General features: G+C 39.9%; 1 protein-coding gene across 4 annotated transcripts in view; it reads right to left on the bottom strand.

The window, feature by feature from the left end:
* Positions 1–16,186, bottom strand: part of DGKI (diacylglycerol kinase iota) — a 528,258-nt gene that overhangs the window by 167,589 nt on the left and 344,483 nt on the right. For all 4 annotated transcript variants that reach the window (XM_070369213.1, XM_070369214.1, XM_070369215.1 and 1 more), the window contains one exon: positions 15,104–15,303. In XM_070369213.1, the coding sequence (XP_070225314.1) occupies positions 15,104–15,303 (200 nt within the window). The remainder of the gene's footprint in view (positions 1–15,103; positions 15,304–16,186) is intronic.

The following is a 16,186-nucleotide window of genomic DNA, read 5'->3' as shown; positions in this document are numbered from 1 at the left end:
GGATTGGATGCCATGATCTTCGTTTTCTGAATGTCGAGCTTTAAGCCAACTTTTTCACTCTCCTCTTTCACTTTCATCAAGAGGCTTTTTAGTTCCTCTTCACTTTCTGCCATAAGGGTGGTGTCATCTGCATATCTGAGGTGATTGATATTTCTCCCAACAATCTTGATTCCAGCTTGTGTTTCTTCCAGTCCAGGGTTTCTCATGATGTACTCTGCATATAAGTTAAATAAGCAGGGTGACAATATACAGCCTTGACGTACACCTTTTCCTATTTGGAACCAGTCTGTTGTTCCATGTCCAGTTCTAACTGTTGCTTCCTGACCTGCATACAAATTTCTCAAGAGGCAGGTCAGGTGGTCTGGTATTCCCATCTCTTTCAGAATTTTCCATAGTTTATTGTGATCCACACAGTCAAAGGCTTTGGCATAGTCAATAAAGCAGAAATAGATGTTATTCTGGAACTCTCTTTCTTTTTCCATGATCCAGCGGATGTGGGCAATTTGATCTCTGGTTCCACTTCCTTTTCTAAAACCAGCTTGAACATCAGGAAGTTCACGGTTCACATATTGCTGAAGCCTGGCTTGGAGAATTTTGAGCATTACTTTACTAGCATGTGAGATGAGTGCAATTGTGCGGTAGTTTGAGCATTCTTTGGCATTGCCTTTCTTTGGGATTGGAATGAAAACTGACCTTTTCCAGTCCTGTGGCCACTGCTGAGTTTTCCAAATTTGCTGGCATATTGCATGCAGCACTTTCACAGCATCATCTTCCAGGATTTGAAATAGCTCAACTGAAATTCTGTCACCTCCACTAGCTTTGTTCGTAGTGATGATTACCTAGGCCCTTTTAGTACCACCACAGTTGGTTTTTGGGTCCAGAAATTATGACCCCAAAAATAATTATTCATGGACTAAAATATGGGCAGATTCCTGCTCCAGGCATGAAGCCCTCTTCTGAAGGTTTAACAGGCCCAGGGGTGCTATCCATCCTGAGGTTCCATGAAGTTGGTGTGTTCACCACTAAGCTTAATTCATTCCGAGGCAAACCATGTCTGGTGGGTCTTCCTGGCTACTTTAGAGGTAAACCCCATAGTTTCCAAAGGCATGCATGTAAATGTCTATGTTGACGAGGCTCTTCCTACTCCCTGAAAGAGTCCAGGGTGTGGAAGAGTGAAGTTTACTGAAAGAAGAAAGGAAAAGAGAAAGGGTTTTGGCAAAAACATACTGAATCTTATTTTCTAATTAAAGGGCCAGTACTGAATAAACAAAATAAATAGGCCTTTCACAGCATATTACACAATTCAATAAAATGCTGAAACAAAAGATTTGATGTGACTAGTTGGAGACAAAATGACCAAATTTTTAGAAAGCATTTCAAAGAATGTTCTAGTTTACTTTCTTGGCCAGAGGCATGCAAATATTAAACCACCTGTGACCAATTTATATTTTTCCAGTCATGAAGATGAAAGATTCTTGGTTCTCTCTTGGTTATTTCTCAAGAAATAAATTATTAAACTCAACTCAAAAGAAAAAAATAGACACATCAAAAATATTTCTCTTTCTCTTAGTAAAACTCCCTTTCTTCCTAAAACAAAAGTCAATTTGCTTTCATCCTTTACCAAGAAGCCATCACTTAATTGGAAGCAAGTTTAGAATGCAGAGTCATAGTCAGGTTGTGGTCAAAGGTAACAATTCACACTTTTCTCAAGGACCTGTGTCTAACTCTGCCTTCCCCAAGATAACAAGTAAATCCATGCAGTTTAGCATTGGGAAACATCTTGTTTATGTTTAAATTTTGACTGTTGTGCAAGATTGCCTATTACAATTAACTGGTTGGTTGCAGTTCAAAACACATTGGTTTCTCTGCAGAGCTTAGCTATGGTACCCTCTGAGTTACTGTATCAGGTAAAAAGAGGATACAGTGTGAAAACTCTCTGCTTTAAAAGACAGCAGATGGACTTTCCCAGTGGTCCAGTGATTGGGAGTCTGCCTTGGGATTCAGGGCATGCGGGTTCAATCCCTGGTCAGGGAACTAAGATCCCACATGTCATGGTGTAACTAAGTCCACGTATTGCAACTACTGAAGCTCCAGTGCCACAACTAGAGAGCCTGCACCCAGAAACAAAGGATCCTGCAAAACACAGAGATGATCCCCTCTCTTGTGCAGTGATTAAGACTCAAAGCAGCCAAAAAAAAAAAAAAAAAAAAAAAAACCAGCAGAGAAGTTCTGATTCTGGGTGAGGAAGGTAAGCACCCACCATTCTTTTCCCCCAATGAATACAGCCATAAAACCTGGACAGAATGCATAAAACAGGTATTTAAGAACTCGAAAAATAAATGACGGGGAGAAGACCAGAATTTAAAATACCATCCAACTAATGGTGAGTTCTCTCCTCCTTTGACCTCTAATCAATCCTAGTCTGGAGTCCAGGCAGTACAAAGCCTAAAATGGACAACAGGCAAAGGCAGAGAAAGCTCTAGGAGAGCCCTTGAGCTGATGTGAGGATAGGAAAGGGACTATGAATGAGTAGAGAAACTGGGGAACATCTTCCTCTTTTATTCCTGCTCCATCTTCTCACAATTCAGCACTCAGGCAATCTTGCTGTGCTGGCGGCAGCAATGACAAAGGTCTTAGGTACTTAAAACTATCAAGAGAGGAAGGTAAACAACAGGGTACTACTGGAGAGCACAGGGAACTATATTCAACATCCTGGGATAAACCATAATGGAAATGAATATGAAAAAGAATGTACATATGGATAATCGCGTCACTTTGCTCTCCAGTAAAAATTAACACAAACATTGTAACTCGACTATACTTTAAAAAAAAAAAAAATTTGAGGAAAGGGAATCTTCCTCTCTGATAAGAGGAGCTGTGGTCCCAAGAGGGTGGGATAAACGACCATGCTTCTCTTTCTCTTCCCGTCCTTTCCTTCCCTGGTCCTGGAGGCGGCAGAAGGGAGCCCCAAGAAATGGGACAGTGTGGAGGGCAATGAGAGAGAGAGAGAGAGAGGCAGGAGCTCGGGGAAGCAACTCCACAGGGACGTTCATGAACTTGGGTTCATCCCTCAACTGCAAATGTGTGACTCTGGCCCTAAGCACAGTTCCACAGACTTTGGGAACTAAAGCTACAGAACAGACCTCCACTCAGATTCCACCCTGCAACTCGGTGGGGCATGCGCCAGACAAACAGGAACAGCACTGCAAAGGCTCTGAAAACACAACTAACGCTCAAAGATGAGTCAGAAGTTGTGGTCTGAAAGCTGATTCCACTGCTTTCTAAAACGAAGAAATGATTAAGCAAAACACATATCTAACAAAGGCTTGGATCCAAAATACTGGACCATCTTACTCAACAGGAAGAAAACAAACAGCCCAGTTTAAGAAATGTGCAAAAGACTTGAGAGGATGATTCACTGTAGAATATATAAAAGCTGGCAAGTAGTCATATGAAAACACACTGGTATTAAATGATTAAAATTTTAAAATATTGACATTATTCAGTGCTGAAAGAGATGGGTGACAATAGGAACTCTCATACACAGTTGGTGGAAATGCAGAATGGTACAACCACAATGGAAAACAGTGTGTTGATTTCTCATAAAGTTACCAGATGACCCTGGACTCCCTCCCAGGTGTTTAACCTGGAAAAATGAAAACTTAGTTTTTACAAAACTTGTTAATCAATGTTAATGCAGCTCTATTCAGAATAACCCAAAACTGGAAATAACCCAGATGTCCTTTTGGGTTATTGGGTAAATAAATGGAAACATCCATGCAGGGAATACAATTTAGCAACAAAAAGGAACAAATTATTATTATATGCAACAACTCTGATAAATATGAAAGATGTTATGTTTACGCAAAGGAACCAGTTATAAAGGTTGCATATTGTGTGATTCCATGTGTACGGCATTCTCTAGAACACAAAACTGGGGCTGCCAATTTTGGTGGCTCAGACGGTAAAGAATCTGCCTGCAGTGCAGGAGACCCAGGTTCAATCCCTGGGTCAGGAAGATCCCCTGGAGAAGGAAACGGCAACCCACTCCAGTATTCTTGCATAGAGAATTCCATAGACAGAGAAGCCTAGTGTGGGCTACAGTCCATGGGATTGCAAAGAGTCAGGCATGACTGATGCAACTAACACTTTCACTTTTTCAAAACACAAAACTATAACAATCAGCGGTTGCCAGAGGCTGAGATGAGAGACGCAGGGATTAGAGGGTGTCATCATAAAGGAAATAGATTACAAGGCAGCTTTTTGGAATGACAGAACCCTTCTATAGCCTGATTTTGATGCTGGCTAAATGGATCGATACATGTCTTAAAAGTGGGAACTATATATCAAAAAAAGTCAATTTGACCCTATATTAATTTTAAAGTATAAAAACAAATATAACAAATACTCAATAAAAGGTTATTCACATGAAGTACAACCAGAATCTCTATTTGGACGCTTCTCACATTGTGTCATAATTGTGTTAACACTAGGTCTATTCCCACAGTGCATCCATTTCTCCAGGGCAGTAACCTTAGCTTTCTAATCTCTTTTCTCCAGACTCCCACAGAGTATCTGGCATCTAAAGTAGACACTGAATAATATTTTTAAAAGATAGAAAATGAATACTTTAGATGTAACCAGTTCACATTATTTCATTTTGGTAAAGGAAGAGCAGGAGAGAAACAGAACTTAATGAAAAGAACTCCTAAAAGTTAAAGAGTTCCAGAAAGACTCATTTTACAGTTACACACTTTTGGGGGCTTTTGGGGCATGACCACATAATATTAATATTCAGGATTTATGAGATAGTGCGTGTATGTAGTCTTCAACAGGGATTCTACTGTAAAGGCATTAATTATAATGAATTTATTAATCGAGGGACTGCTCTAATAATTCTTTGAAGAGCACTGGGGAGGCAAGGGTGAATGGAGTATAGGGAGTCAAAAGGTACAAGCATCCATTATAAAATAAATAAATCCTAGGGATGTAATGTGGTGACTACATGGTGACTAGAATTAATAGCATTGCATTGTCTATTTTAAAATTGCTAAGAGATCTTAAAAGCTCTCATCATAAGAAAAAACTATTGTAACTATATATGATGATAGATACTGGGTTTCATATGGAAAAAGTTGGATGAACTTTTTGGCCAACTCAATATTAACTAGACTTACTGTGATGATCATTTCACAATATAAACAAACACTGAATAATTATGTGGTACACTTGAAGCTAATATAATGCTAGCTGTCAATTATATCTTTATAAAAAAGAAAAAAAGTAAGAATGGCCAGGTTACAAGGTATGCTATATTAAGAAGAGATAGCAAGAATACACAGAAGAACTATACAAAAAAGATCTTCATAACACAGATAACCATAATGGTGCGATCACTCACCTAGAGCCAGGCATCCTGGAATGTGAAGTCAAGAGGGCCTTAGGAAGCATCACTATGAACAAAGCTAGTGGAGGTGATGGAATTCCAGTTGAGCTATTTCAAATCCTAAAAGATGCTGCTGTGAAAATGCTGCACTCAATATGCCAGCAAATTAGAAAAACTCAGCAGTGGCCACAGGACTGGCAAAGGTCAGTTTTCATGCCAATACCAAAGAAAGGTATTTCATTCCAATACCATTTCATTCCAAAGCCAAAGAATGTTCAAACAACCACAGAATTGCACTCATCTCACACACTAGCAAAATAATGCTCAAAGTTCTCCAACCTAGGCTTCAACAGTACATGAACCAAGAACTTCTAGATGTTCAAGCTAGATTTAGAAAAGGCAGAGGAACCAGAGATCAGATTGCCAACATCCATTGGATCATAGAAAAAGCAAGAGAATTCCAGGAAAAAAAAAAAAAAAAGATCTACTTCTGCTTTATTGACCATGCCAAAGCCTTTGACTGTATGGATCACAACAAACTGAGGAAAATTCTTCAAGAGATGGGAATACCAAACCACTTGACTGGCCTGAGAAATCTGTATGCAGGTCAAGAAGCAATAGTTAGAACCGGACATAGAACAATGGACTGGTTCCAAAATGGGAAAGGAGTACATCAAGGCTGTATATTGTCACCCTGCTTATTTAACTTATATGCAGGGTACATCATGTGAAATGCTGGGCCGGATGAAGCACAAGGTAGAATAAAGACTGCCAGGGGAAATACCAATAACCTCAGATATGCAGATGACACCATCCTCATGGCAGAAAGTGAAGAGGAACTAAAGAGCCTCTTGATGAAGGTGAAAGAGAAGAGTGAAAAAGCTGGCTTAAAACTCAACATTCAAAAAATGAAGAACATGGCATCTGGCCCCATCACTTTATGGAAAACAGGAAAACAATGGAAACAGTGACAGACTTTATTTTCTCCGGCTCTAAAATCACTGCAGATAGTGACTGCAGCCATGAAATTAAAAGATGCTTGCTCCTTGGAAGAAAAGCTATGACCAACCGAGACAGTATATTAAAAAGCAGAGACATTATTTTGCCAACAAAGGTCTGTCCAGTAAAGCTATGGTTTTTCCAGTAGTCATGTATGGATGTGAGAGTTGGATCGTAAGGAAAGTTGAGTGCTAAAGAATTGATGCTTTTGAACTGTCCCTTGGACTGTTTTGAGAGTCCCTTGGACTGCAAAGAGATCAAACCAGTCAACCCTAAAGGAAATCAGTCCCTGTTATTCATCGGAGACACTGATGTTGAAGCTGAAGCTCCAATACTTTGGTCACCTGATGCCAAGAACTGACTCATTAGAAAAGACCCTGATGCTGGGAAAGATTGAAGGCACGAGGAGAAGGGGATGACAGAGGATGAGATGGTTGGATGGCATCACTGACTCAATGGACATGAGTTTGAGCAAGCTCCAGGAGTTGGTGATGGACAGGGAATCCTGGCGTGCTGCAGTCCATGGGGTTGTAAAGAGTTGGACATGACTGAGCGACTGAACTGAAGCCAACTCTGGGAATTATAGCTTTTCTCTGATGTAAAAAAAAAAAAAAGGTACAGAACATAAAACTTGTAGTGAAATAATTCATTTACTTTATTTTGTTCTATTGGATGAAGGCACTAAATACCTTTGATTTGTTGCTGTTGTTGTCACTCAGCCATGTCTGACTCTTTGCAACTCCATGGATGTAGCTCACTGGGCTCCTCTGTCCATGGGATTTTCTGGGCAAGAATACTGGAGTGGGTTGCCCTTTCCCCCCACCCAGGAGATCTTCCTGACCCGAGGATTGAACCTGAGTCTCCTGTGTCTCCTGAATTGGCAGGAAGATGCTTTACCCTCACCAGTTCAGTTCAGTTTACCCTCATATATGGTCAAAACAAAAATTTCAAGGTTCTCCTTTGTGTAAAGCTGAAATTTCCCCTGTAAGCACATATTAATAGTATGCTGCAATTCCTAATAATTTATGCATTATGTTGTCAAAACCATGACTTCCTCCCTAATTAAAAAAAAAGTCATAGGAAAGCTAAATAGAAAAGATAATTCAAGTTGCTTTATGAAAGTAACATTTGCTTTAGAAACAGCATAAAGAGGTTTCTCCCAAAGGAAAGATCTTCTGTAAAAAAGAGTTGTTCTGAGCAGAGAATAGCTGATACAAGACTAAAAAAAGAAAAAAAAAAAGTTTAGCTCCCTAAACTGGAATCCTGACTTTCGTGAGGACCCAGGCAAGGTTAATGTGATTCTCAAACACTGCTGCCAACGGCAGCACGGGAGTGGGTCTAAGCTAAATTTACCTCTGCCATAATATTGGCTTGGCCAAAAAGTGAGTTTGGGTTTTTCCATACAATCTTAGAGAAAAACCCGAACCAACTTTTTGGCCAGCCCAATATATAAAGACAATGCTTATTATTGTGCTTGGATTTTTTCTCCACTTTCCTTGCTCTATTGGACAGTGTTTAGTTATCGAATTTTTAGGATAATACTCTAATAAATACTTATTATATAAGTCATCAGTTATACAGATATAAAATCTATAATATGCACTAATTAACATAGCATATATAAGTATAAAATACTTTAGATCAATAGTCAAGTTTTAAGTGGTCATATCTGGGGTCCTGTTATAATCTATGAAAACTAACAGGACAGTTCACCTTCCTATAGCATACATGCCTGGAAAAAGAAAAGAAAGGAACAAAGAGCCTCATTTAAATTATATGATGAAAACGAACACAACCAAAGCTTAAATGGCAATAGAAATATGACAAATATCACCTGCGTGTCTGCTGTTGATATTCTCAATTGTTTGAACTCTATCAACAAAGGTGCTGAAAATAATGAACACTGAGAGCCATTCTGGACTCAAATTTACTGAACAGGACTTATGTAGAAAAATATACCCCAGTAACAGCTGCCAAATTAGAAAGTAAATGCTATTTTCTTGTTGTCTGACCAGTCAATACTGAGTTCCATGAAAGTATAGGGTTGTTGTGCTCAACCCTAAATACCAGGCAGAAAACAGCAACGGACACAGAGCGAGTACAAAATAACACTTTTAGAAAAACTTTTTGTCTTATATACAGGGTTATTGTTACCATCTTTCTAAATTCCATATATACGAGACAGCAAAAGAGACAATGATGTATACAACAGTCTTTTGGACTCTGTGGGAGAGGGAGGGGGGGATGATTTGGGAGACTGGCATTGAAACATGTATAATATCATATATGAAACGAGTCGCCAGTCCAGGTTCGATGCACGATACTGGATGCTCGGGGCTGGTGCACTGGGACGACCCAGATGGATGGTACGGGGAGGGAGGAGGGAGGAGGGTTCAGGATGCAGAACACATGTATACCTGTGGCAGATTCATGATGATATATGGCAAAACCAATACAATATTATAAAGTTAAAAAAAAAACATTTTGCAATAAATGAATAAATAAGCATGTTTCCACAAGATTAGAGTTGAAAGTAAAATTATATAATAACTGAACTTTAGGAATCGCATTGGCACATCCCTGGATGTTAGATATTGGCATGGTTCTATTTAGGCATGCATTCTTTCATTCATTCCACCAACCAACAAACAATTCTTTCTAATTTCAGAATACTTTGTGTTAAGGTCTGTGATCAGGCCTGGGAATACAAAAGTCATAGGAAGATACTGCAAATGATTTCAAGTGGCCTAAGTGTAGTGTGGGATACACACAGATATAGAGCTAATATAATTAGTACTAATCAATTATACCTTGAGAACTATAATAAGTACAACATTATAATAGTGAATTCCAATAAGGACATAACTAGTTCTACCAGAAATACTCAAGGCATAGTTCTTAGCAAAGGTAGTTATTCAACTGAGCTCTGAGAAATACAAAGGATACTGATAGATAAAAAACAGCAGATTATAAATTGTTAAGAACATGAATTTTGAAAACAGCCTGCAGAAGTATGAATCCTAGTCTACCACTTATTAGCTGTGTGACCTTCCTGAAGTTACTTAACTTCTCTGTTCATCAGATCCCTCATATATAACATGGAGGCAATAATACCACTTATAGCATAGGGGTGTTGGGGAGTAAGTTAGTTGACATATGTAAAGCACCTTTAACAGCACCTGAAACATAATATTATATTCAGTATATGTAAGATGGAGAAAAGAAGCAAGGGCAAGAAAGAAGAAACAGCACAAAAAAGTCCTGAAGTGCTAAAAAAAATAATTTCTTTCTGTTCTTCACCAGAAAAAAAAAAAAAGCATAAAGTGTGCTAAGTACAAACTACTATGCATACAATGCATTTTGCCAATCACTAACAACTTTGGGTCACTGATCATTTATTCCCACTACGGATGCTCAACCCGGAAAAATGCACAGATGCACGTACATACACTGAAAGTTCCGCACATATCAATAATTTCAGGGGACCATCCACAGAATCAAGGGTAGCGGGTGCTTCTTTGCACGTACGTACACTCAAAGCTCCACACATATCAATAATTTCAGGGGTCCACCCACAGAATCAAGAGTAGCGGGTGCTGCTTCAAGGTCAGAGCCATAGATGATGGAATGGCCTAATGGGTTTACTTTCCATAGAAACCAAAGCTTGGTATGGAATTTCATACAACCCCATGCAACTCTGGACCCTGAAGTATCTAATCAAAAAACTTAAACTGTGAACTCATAGAAGACTGAGATGAATAAAACACAGAGAACTTCACAGCTGCGTCTCAAATCAAAGAAGGGCTAACGTGGACAATCACAGCAAGGCGGTTCTTTGTCTGAGAAGCAGACCTGTGAAGGACGAGGAAGCAGGTCCTCTGGCCCTGAGGAGGAGATGAGGCTGAGAGACACAATGTAAAAACAGAACGGTTTTGTACTCACATGGTGAAGGAGCCTGGGGGGGCAGACACTCTCCGCAGGTCCGCAGCTTGCACCTGATGGATACTAGAGGCAGCAGGGAATGAGCAGCGAAGACAGTCAGCAAAACAGCGTGGACAGACAGGGAACAAGCCGGGAGAGAGAAAGAGAGACACACAAAATTTAAACAGAACTTAAATGAGCGCGTCACCAAACAGTGAATGAAAAGAAAAGGAAAACCAAGCCAGCCACAGAAAGAATCCAAAAAGCCAGTGATAGCGACGAAGCCAACGGGACACATGGCAGGGCCGGGGCTCAGGCAAGCCGCAGACTGGGGCGCGAGGCAGGGCGCCTGCAGCTGCTGCAGGAGCGCGGTGCTGCGCGGGGCTGCGGGCACCACGGTCCTCTCTGGCTCTAGGTCTCACAGGGCATCCATCTGTGCGTGTGCACAGACACACACACACACACACACACACACACACACACACACAGGTGGTAGGCTGGCCCAGTCGACTCATCTTCCAGCAGAATCAAGGTAAACTGAATCGTTTAACAAATAGTCCTCATGAGTCCAGGGCTTTGTTGAAATGTTCATGTCAAAAGAAAAACCATCCTGAACAGAGCCACCCAACAAAAACTTTACGGTCATACCAAGAAAGCCTAATTTCATCACAACGATGCTGTAATTCCACTGATACTCTTGGCAGTGGAGTGAAACCATAGACTTCTCTCTGTTCTCTACCCCTCCTTTAAAAAAAATAAAATAAAAGAGAGGATCTTCTATGGCTACCACAAAAGATAAAATGTGGAACTGAAGAAATGAAACCCCACATTTCCTGTTACTTTTATGTTATTAGTAACAACTCTTACTTTCTCAGACCATTTGAATGGTTTCAGTATAACACTTTTCCCCAATCCATCTTTTCCCTATAACCCTACTCCCTCATTTCTGCTGGGTATGTAAATTCTCATATGAAGCCTCCCACGAATTAACTCCTTATTATCCTCAAAGGGCTATCAGTTATCACCAATAGTACTCAGCAGCCCAGAATGGTGGAACCCAGTTGCCCAATTCAGAGTCTGCCAACTGAAAACCTTTCCCTTGGAGTATGCAGTCACCCTTCTCAATGCTGTCTTAATTGCTAGAGAACTCAGGCTAAGATCTTCCTAAGGACCTGAGTTCATGTAGAACTTCTGATCTCCTTCAAGAGTGCCTTTCAAATAGCAAGATCAGATTTATCTGGCTATCATGTCACTAATACATGAATATGAACCTAGACAAACCTGCTCAATTACTTTTGGGGTGGATGGTATTTATTAGCGTCAAATCTGAAGTAGATTCATAAGCCATAAATGACATATAAAGGCATATGCTCCGTATCAATGGGGTGGGCAGAGGAGGGGATAGTGAACCTAATGGGCCAAGCTAGTCTTTTAGTTTGTACATGGTAATAGCAAATGGGATCACAAGCCAAGAAATACTTTTTTAGAAATTTTTTTTTTTTTGCAGAAGTAACGATCGAGGGGCATCATGAAAACCATTTAGCTGTTTCTCATGGGATTTTCTCCAGCCATCCATGTGTACCAGATCTTGAAATTCTTAAGCATATATCTTCCACTTGCTACCATAAAATACGATCAAGAGATTTTCTATATTATTTTTATACTCACAAAGTTTTAGATTTATGTTATTTTGGAATCGGTTTCTGAGAAATGCAACAGATGGGACATTATAGATCTGCTGCATGTGGGAGTCCCTTGTTCAACATGTAACATTAAGACTGCACACAGACAGGCACTGGGGACCCTGCGAGGAAAACCCCAGGGTCTCCCAGAGCAGAGGAGACAAGTCAACCAGTAAGGACACTAGTTTTGATAAATGGTGTGACAGAAGTAACAAGTGCGCTGCAGGAACGCCGAGTGGTGTATTGAATGGCCAGAAGCAGAAGGAAAAGGATTCTCAGGGAAGGTGATGTGTCGATGGGAGTGTGAACTCGAGCCAAAGCGAACAGATGAAAAGGAAGGAAGGGACAAACTCAAGAAGAGCAACAGGAGAGCAGAAATACATTCAAGACAGGCCCTACTGCTCTCTGTCTGGACTGCAAAGGTGAACTTTGCACAGCGGTGGCCTAAAGAACGAAAAGCTTGACGGACTCAGAACGTGGAAGAAAACGCCTAAGGAGGTATCAGTGGCCAGGCTTCCCTTACACTGGAAACGCCACTTGGAAATTTAGTGGAAAAAGCTGGATTTCCAAACAGAAAGAAGCGGTCTAATCACAGGGGGTGAATAAGAGTAGTGGGTGACAGATTTTCTAAAAATGCAGTGTTGAAGGATAATTTTAATAAGTAGGAATCAATATCTTTGCTAATCTTTAAGATTATATATATATGTCCTTTTAAGAAACGGACAGAATATTATTACTGCCATTTCACAGAAGTCTCTTTGAGTCTGAGGCTGCCTAGATGGAGGCACCACTGCCCCCTGGTGGCAAGTAACTGCATTTTTGAGATGAAATCGCTGCTTGAACACCCTTGCAGCTAAATCTGTGAAGTCACATCATATGTACCACATGTACCAAAAAACCCAACTCTTTACTTTTGATTTTAATACATGAAGAAAGCCCCAATAAATTCTTAATACAGTTTCTGAACAAAAACAACTTTTTTTTTTCTCAAGGGCAAAAATTGTTTGAAACTAAACACCCCAAAATAATTACATGTTGGATAAGGCTATTAACGGTAGAAACACCAGGCATGAAAATGAGAGCTGTTTGCCTGTAGATACTAAGAAATTTTAGCCCTGCTAACAAGTGACCTACAAGTGACCCAAAACAACCTGGACTATCTCAGAGAGGACTTACCACTTTGTAGTTCAGATATTCTCTCAAACCGATAGTTCACAGCTTAACTCTGAACATTTTTAAGAGAGAGTATGGCCAGCTGTATACTACTGCTGACACCTTGCCTGAAACTCATGAAGTGTATATCCAACCTAATAGCAGGGAAAGGCGGAGGATAGAAAAAGCAGCCGAAATGACCCTAGAGTTTCTATAGCTGCAAAATGTAAACAAAATGAAAAAGGCAACTACACCAGCCCTGTGGATAAGGATCTAGGAAAAATGCTGGGCAAGCACAGAGTGATTCTCGAATAAGAGGGTGCAGAGGAGAGAAGACCCCTCAAGCTTAGAAGCAGAGGCTACAGAGGAAAACGCTTTATGAGCCCCGTTGAATGCTACTCTTCAACATCTGCCTTTTCAGAACAGGGGCGAAGCTTTGGCAGAGAATCATGACCCCTGTGTCATGGGTTCATTCTACGCACTTCTATAGTTGTCACATTGACTCAGTAAATCCCTTGGCAAAGCATGCCCTTGCTTTGCAGGCACTAGAGGAAGCCAGCCATTCAGTACAAATACATAACCATGCATCAAGGGCCACAAACAGGAGGAGCACCTCCGAGGGTACCTCACTGTGACACAAGAATGGCCAAAATTCAAACCAGAAACGGCCTTACCTTAAGTCAGGTCAGACACAGGGGCACGATATATAGAAGAGGCACAAAACGATGCCCCAAATCCCCATGTTTCTTCATCCCTTTCTCTAACCCCAAATAGACATTTTTCAATCAAAAATTAGATATACCTGTGGCAGATTCATTTCGATATTTGGCAAAACTAATACAATATTGTAAAGTTTAAAAATAAAATTTATAAAAAAATAAAAATAAAGCTTACAAATCCCAAAGAATCTATAAGTTTAGGAATATCTGTTTAATTATAAATAAATCATTGTAAATATATTACGGGAATTTTGGTAACTTTGCATTAAATCAATAACTTAATCTGGTGATCACCAACATCCTAACTGCCTTGAGTTTTCCAAATTATTAAAATGATTATATATCTTCATTTACTTAAGATTTTTTTTGGTTTCCTTTTACCAGAGCTTTGTGGTTTTCAGTATACAAATACTGTACATGTGTTGTTAAATTTATATGTATGTATTTTGGTTTTTGAGTGATTGTAAATGGTATTGTTTTTAATTTTGGTTTCTATGTTTTTATTGCTAATAAATGGAAATACAATTGAAAAAAAATTAGATAAAGGGACTCTATAAAATGAATATGCACTCAACATAGCCAGTCATTATCACCTTTTCCAAATCAGTTTATCAAAGCACCCAAGAAAGGAAAGGGTCCAGGAGGGCTACATTTTGTTCAGGCATTGAGTCATGGGTCAGGTCTCATCTATTAGATAACAGGATGCTCTCCAGCAATGGAAAAACTGAGTCGAAGCATCAGAGAATATGCACTCCAAACTGGGAGCATTGGGAAAGGGACAGTCCACTAACAAGCAGAAGGAGATGCAATATGGGGAGAGGTGAGCCAAAACCCAGTTCTGCCAACCTTCTGCCCTGGAGAAACCAACAATCTCCAAGTGACCAGGGTCAAGAAGAGGAGGCCAACAGTGCCTTCTTAAAATGAAAGCAAACACGTTTAACCAGACAGGTTTTATGACCCTGAACTACTCAATGATTTTCTGCTGGTCCCAGTCAATATATACTCAAGTGGGTGGTCGGTGAAAAAGCATCATCAATCTAACATACAACAATTACTCCTGAAAGAAGCGTGTGGTCACCGTATAGTAAACATGAAGAAGAAATATGTGCAAGAGGCCAAGGGACAGCTGAGGTCCCTGGACTATTCTCCTCTCTCAGCACAGGGAGGCCTCCGGCCATGCACATGCTCAGTGCCCTGCTCGCCACGGTCTCCGTGTTCACAAAGGTGGGCGAGGGCAGACTCACTCATTGAGTAAAGGCATGGACGTTCTCCTCTTGCTCTTCTGCACCATGTTGGCCTGATTCCTCAGTGAGATCCGAATCATAGCCGGGGCCAACCTGCAGGGCTCCCCATCCACTTGCATGGGGATGGATTTGTAAGTTAGCAGCATGACCTCCCGACACTGGTGCAGCCTTTCTCCATGGCCTCCGACTTGCAGGGCAGCCTGTAAAGACAAGAGGCAAAAGGAAACAAGAGCTTAGTGCCTGAGTTACTCAGGAGGGACTACCCTGGTGGTCCAGTGGTTAAGACTTTGCCTTTCAATGTAGGGTGTGCGGGTTCAATCCCTGGTCGGGGAGTTAAGATTCCACATGCCTCACAGTCAAAAAACCCAAACATAAAAAACAGAAGCTACATTGTAACAAATTCAAAAAAGACTTTAAATATGATCCACATTAAAAAAATCTTAAAAAAAAAAGAATTGCTACTCAGGAAACCCAGAAACCCCAAGTTCACTGCATATAATCTAAAGGTCTTTGAAAAACACTTAGTGAAAGCTGTTAGTTGTGAGTAAAATGGGAAACCTTGGGTAAATCATGAATACAAATAAGCTAAAATGTTTAAACTTTTGAAAGCTTGATCACAAATCCTTATGTATTTTCAGCCTTAATCATGTTAGGTTAATACAAAAGCTCTTTTTGTTATCTACTTCCATTAAATAACTAATGTGTGCAAAACAGAAAGAATATTAAAAAGACAAAATACATAGTTTAAGACAGCCACTATACTATAGCTAATATATAAATATATTTATATATTATATAATTATTATAGTTATATATTAAATATGCATTATATTAAAATATGCTACCCATCCTTAGAAAAATTTTCAAACTTCAGGCAAGCTTTTCCTTCTTACCTAAAGCCTCCTCAAACTACTCCTAATCTGTATAAGATCAATGAAATGCAAAATAATAATCCTCAGTTGAAAACATTCTGAAAAGTAAAGCAGCTTTGAGGATCAAAATCAAGCACAATAAGAGCTTGGTTCACTACAGTAGCCACAAAATGAAAAGTCAATCCAACATTAAAATTCTGCAATGAATTAG

The sequence above is a fragment of the Bos mutus genome, chromosome 4, assembly GCF_027580195.1.
Source record: "Bos mutus isolate GX-2022 chromosome 4, NWIPB_WYAK_1.1, whole genome shotgun sequence".
Lineage (NCBI taxonomy): Eukaryota > Metazoa > Chordata > Mammalia > Artiodactyla > Bovidae > Bos > Bos mutus.
The sequence above is the reverse complement of the archived record's forward strand: the minus strand, read 5'-3'. Positions and strand labels throughout refer to the sequence as shown.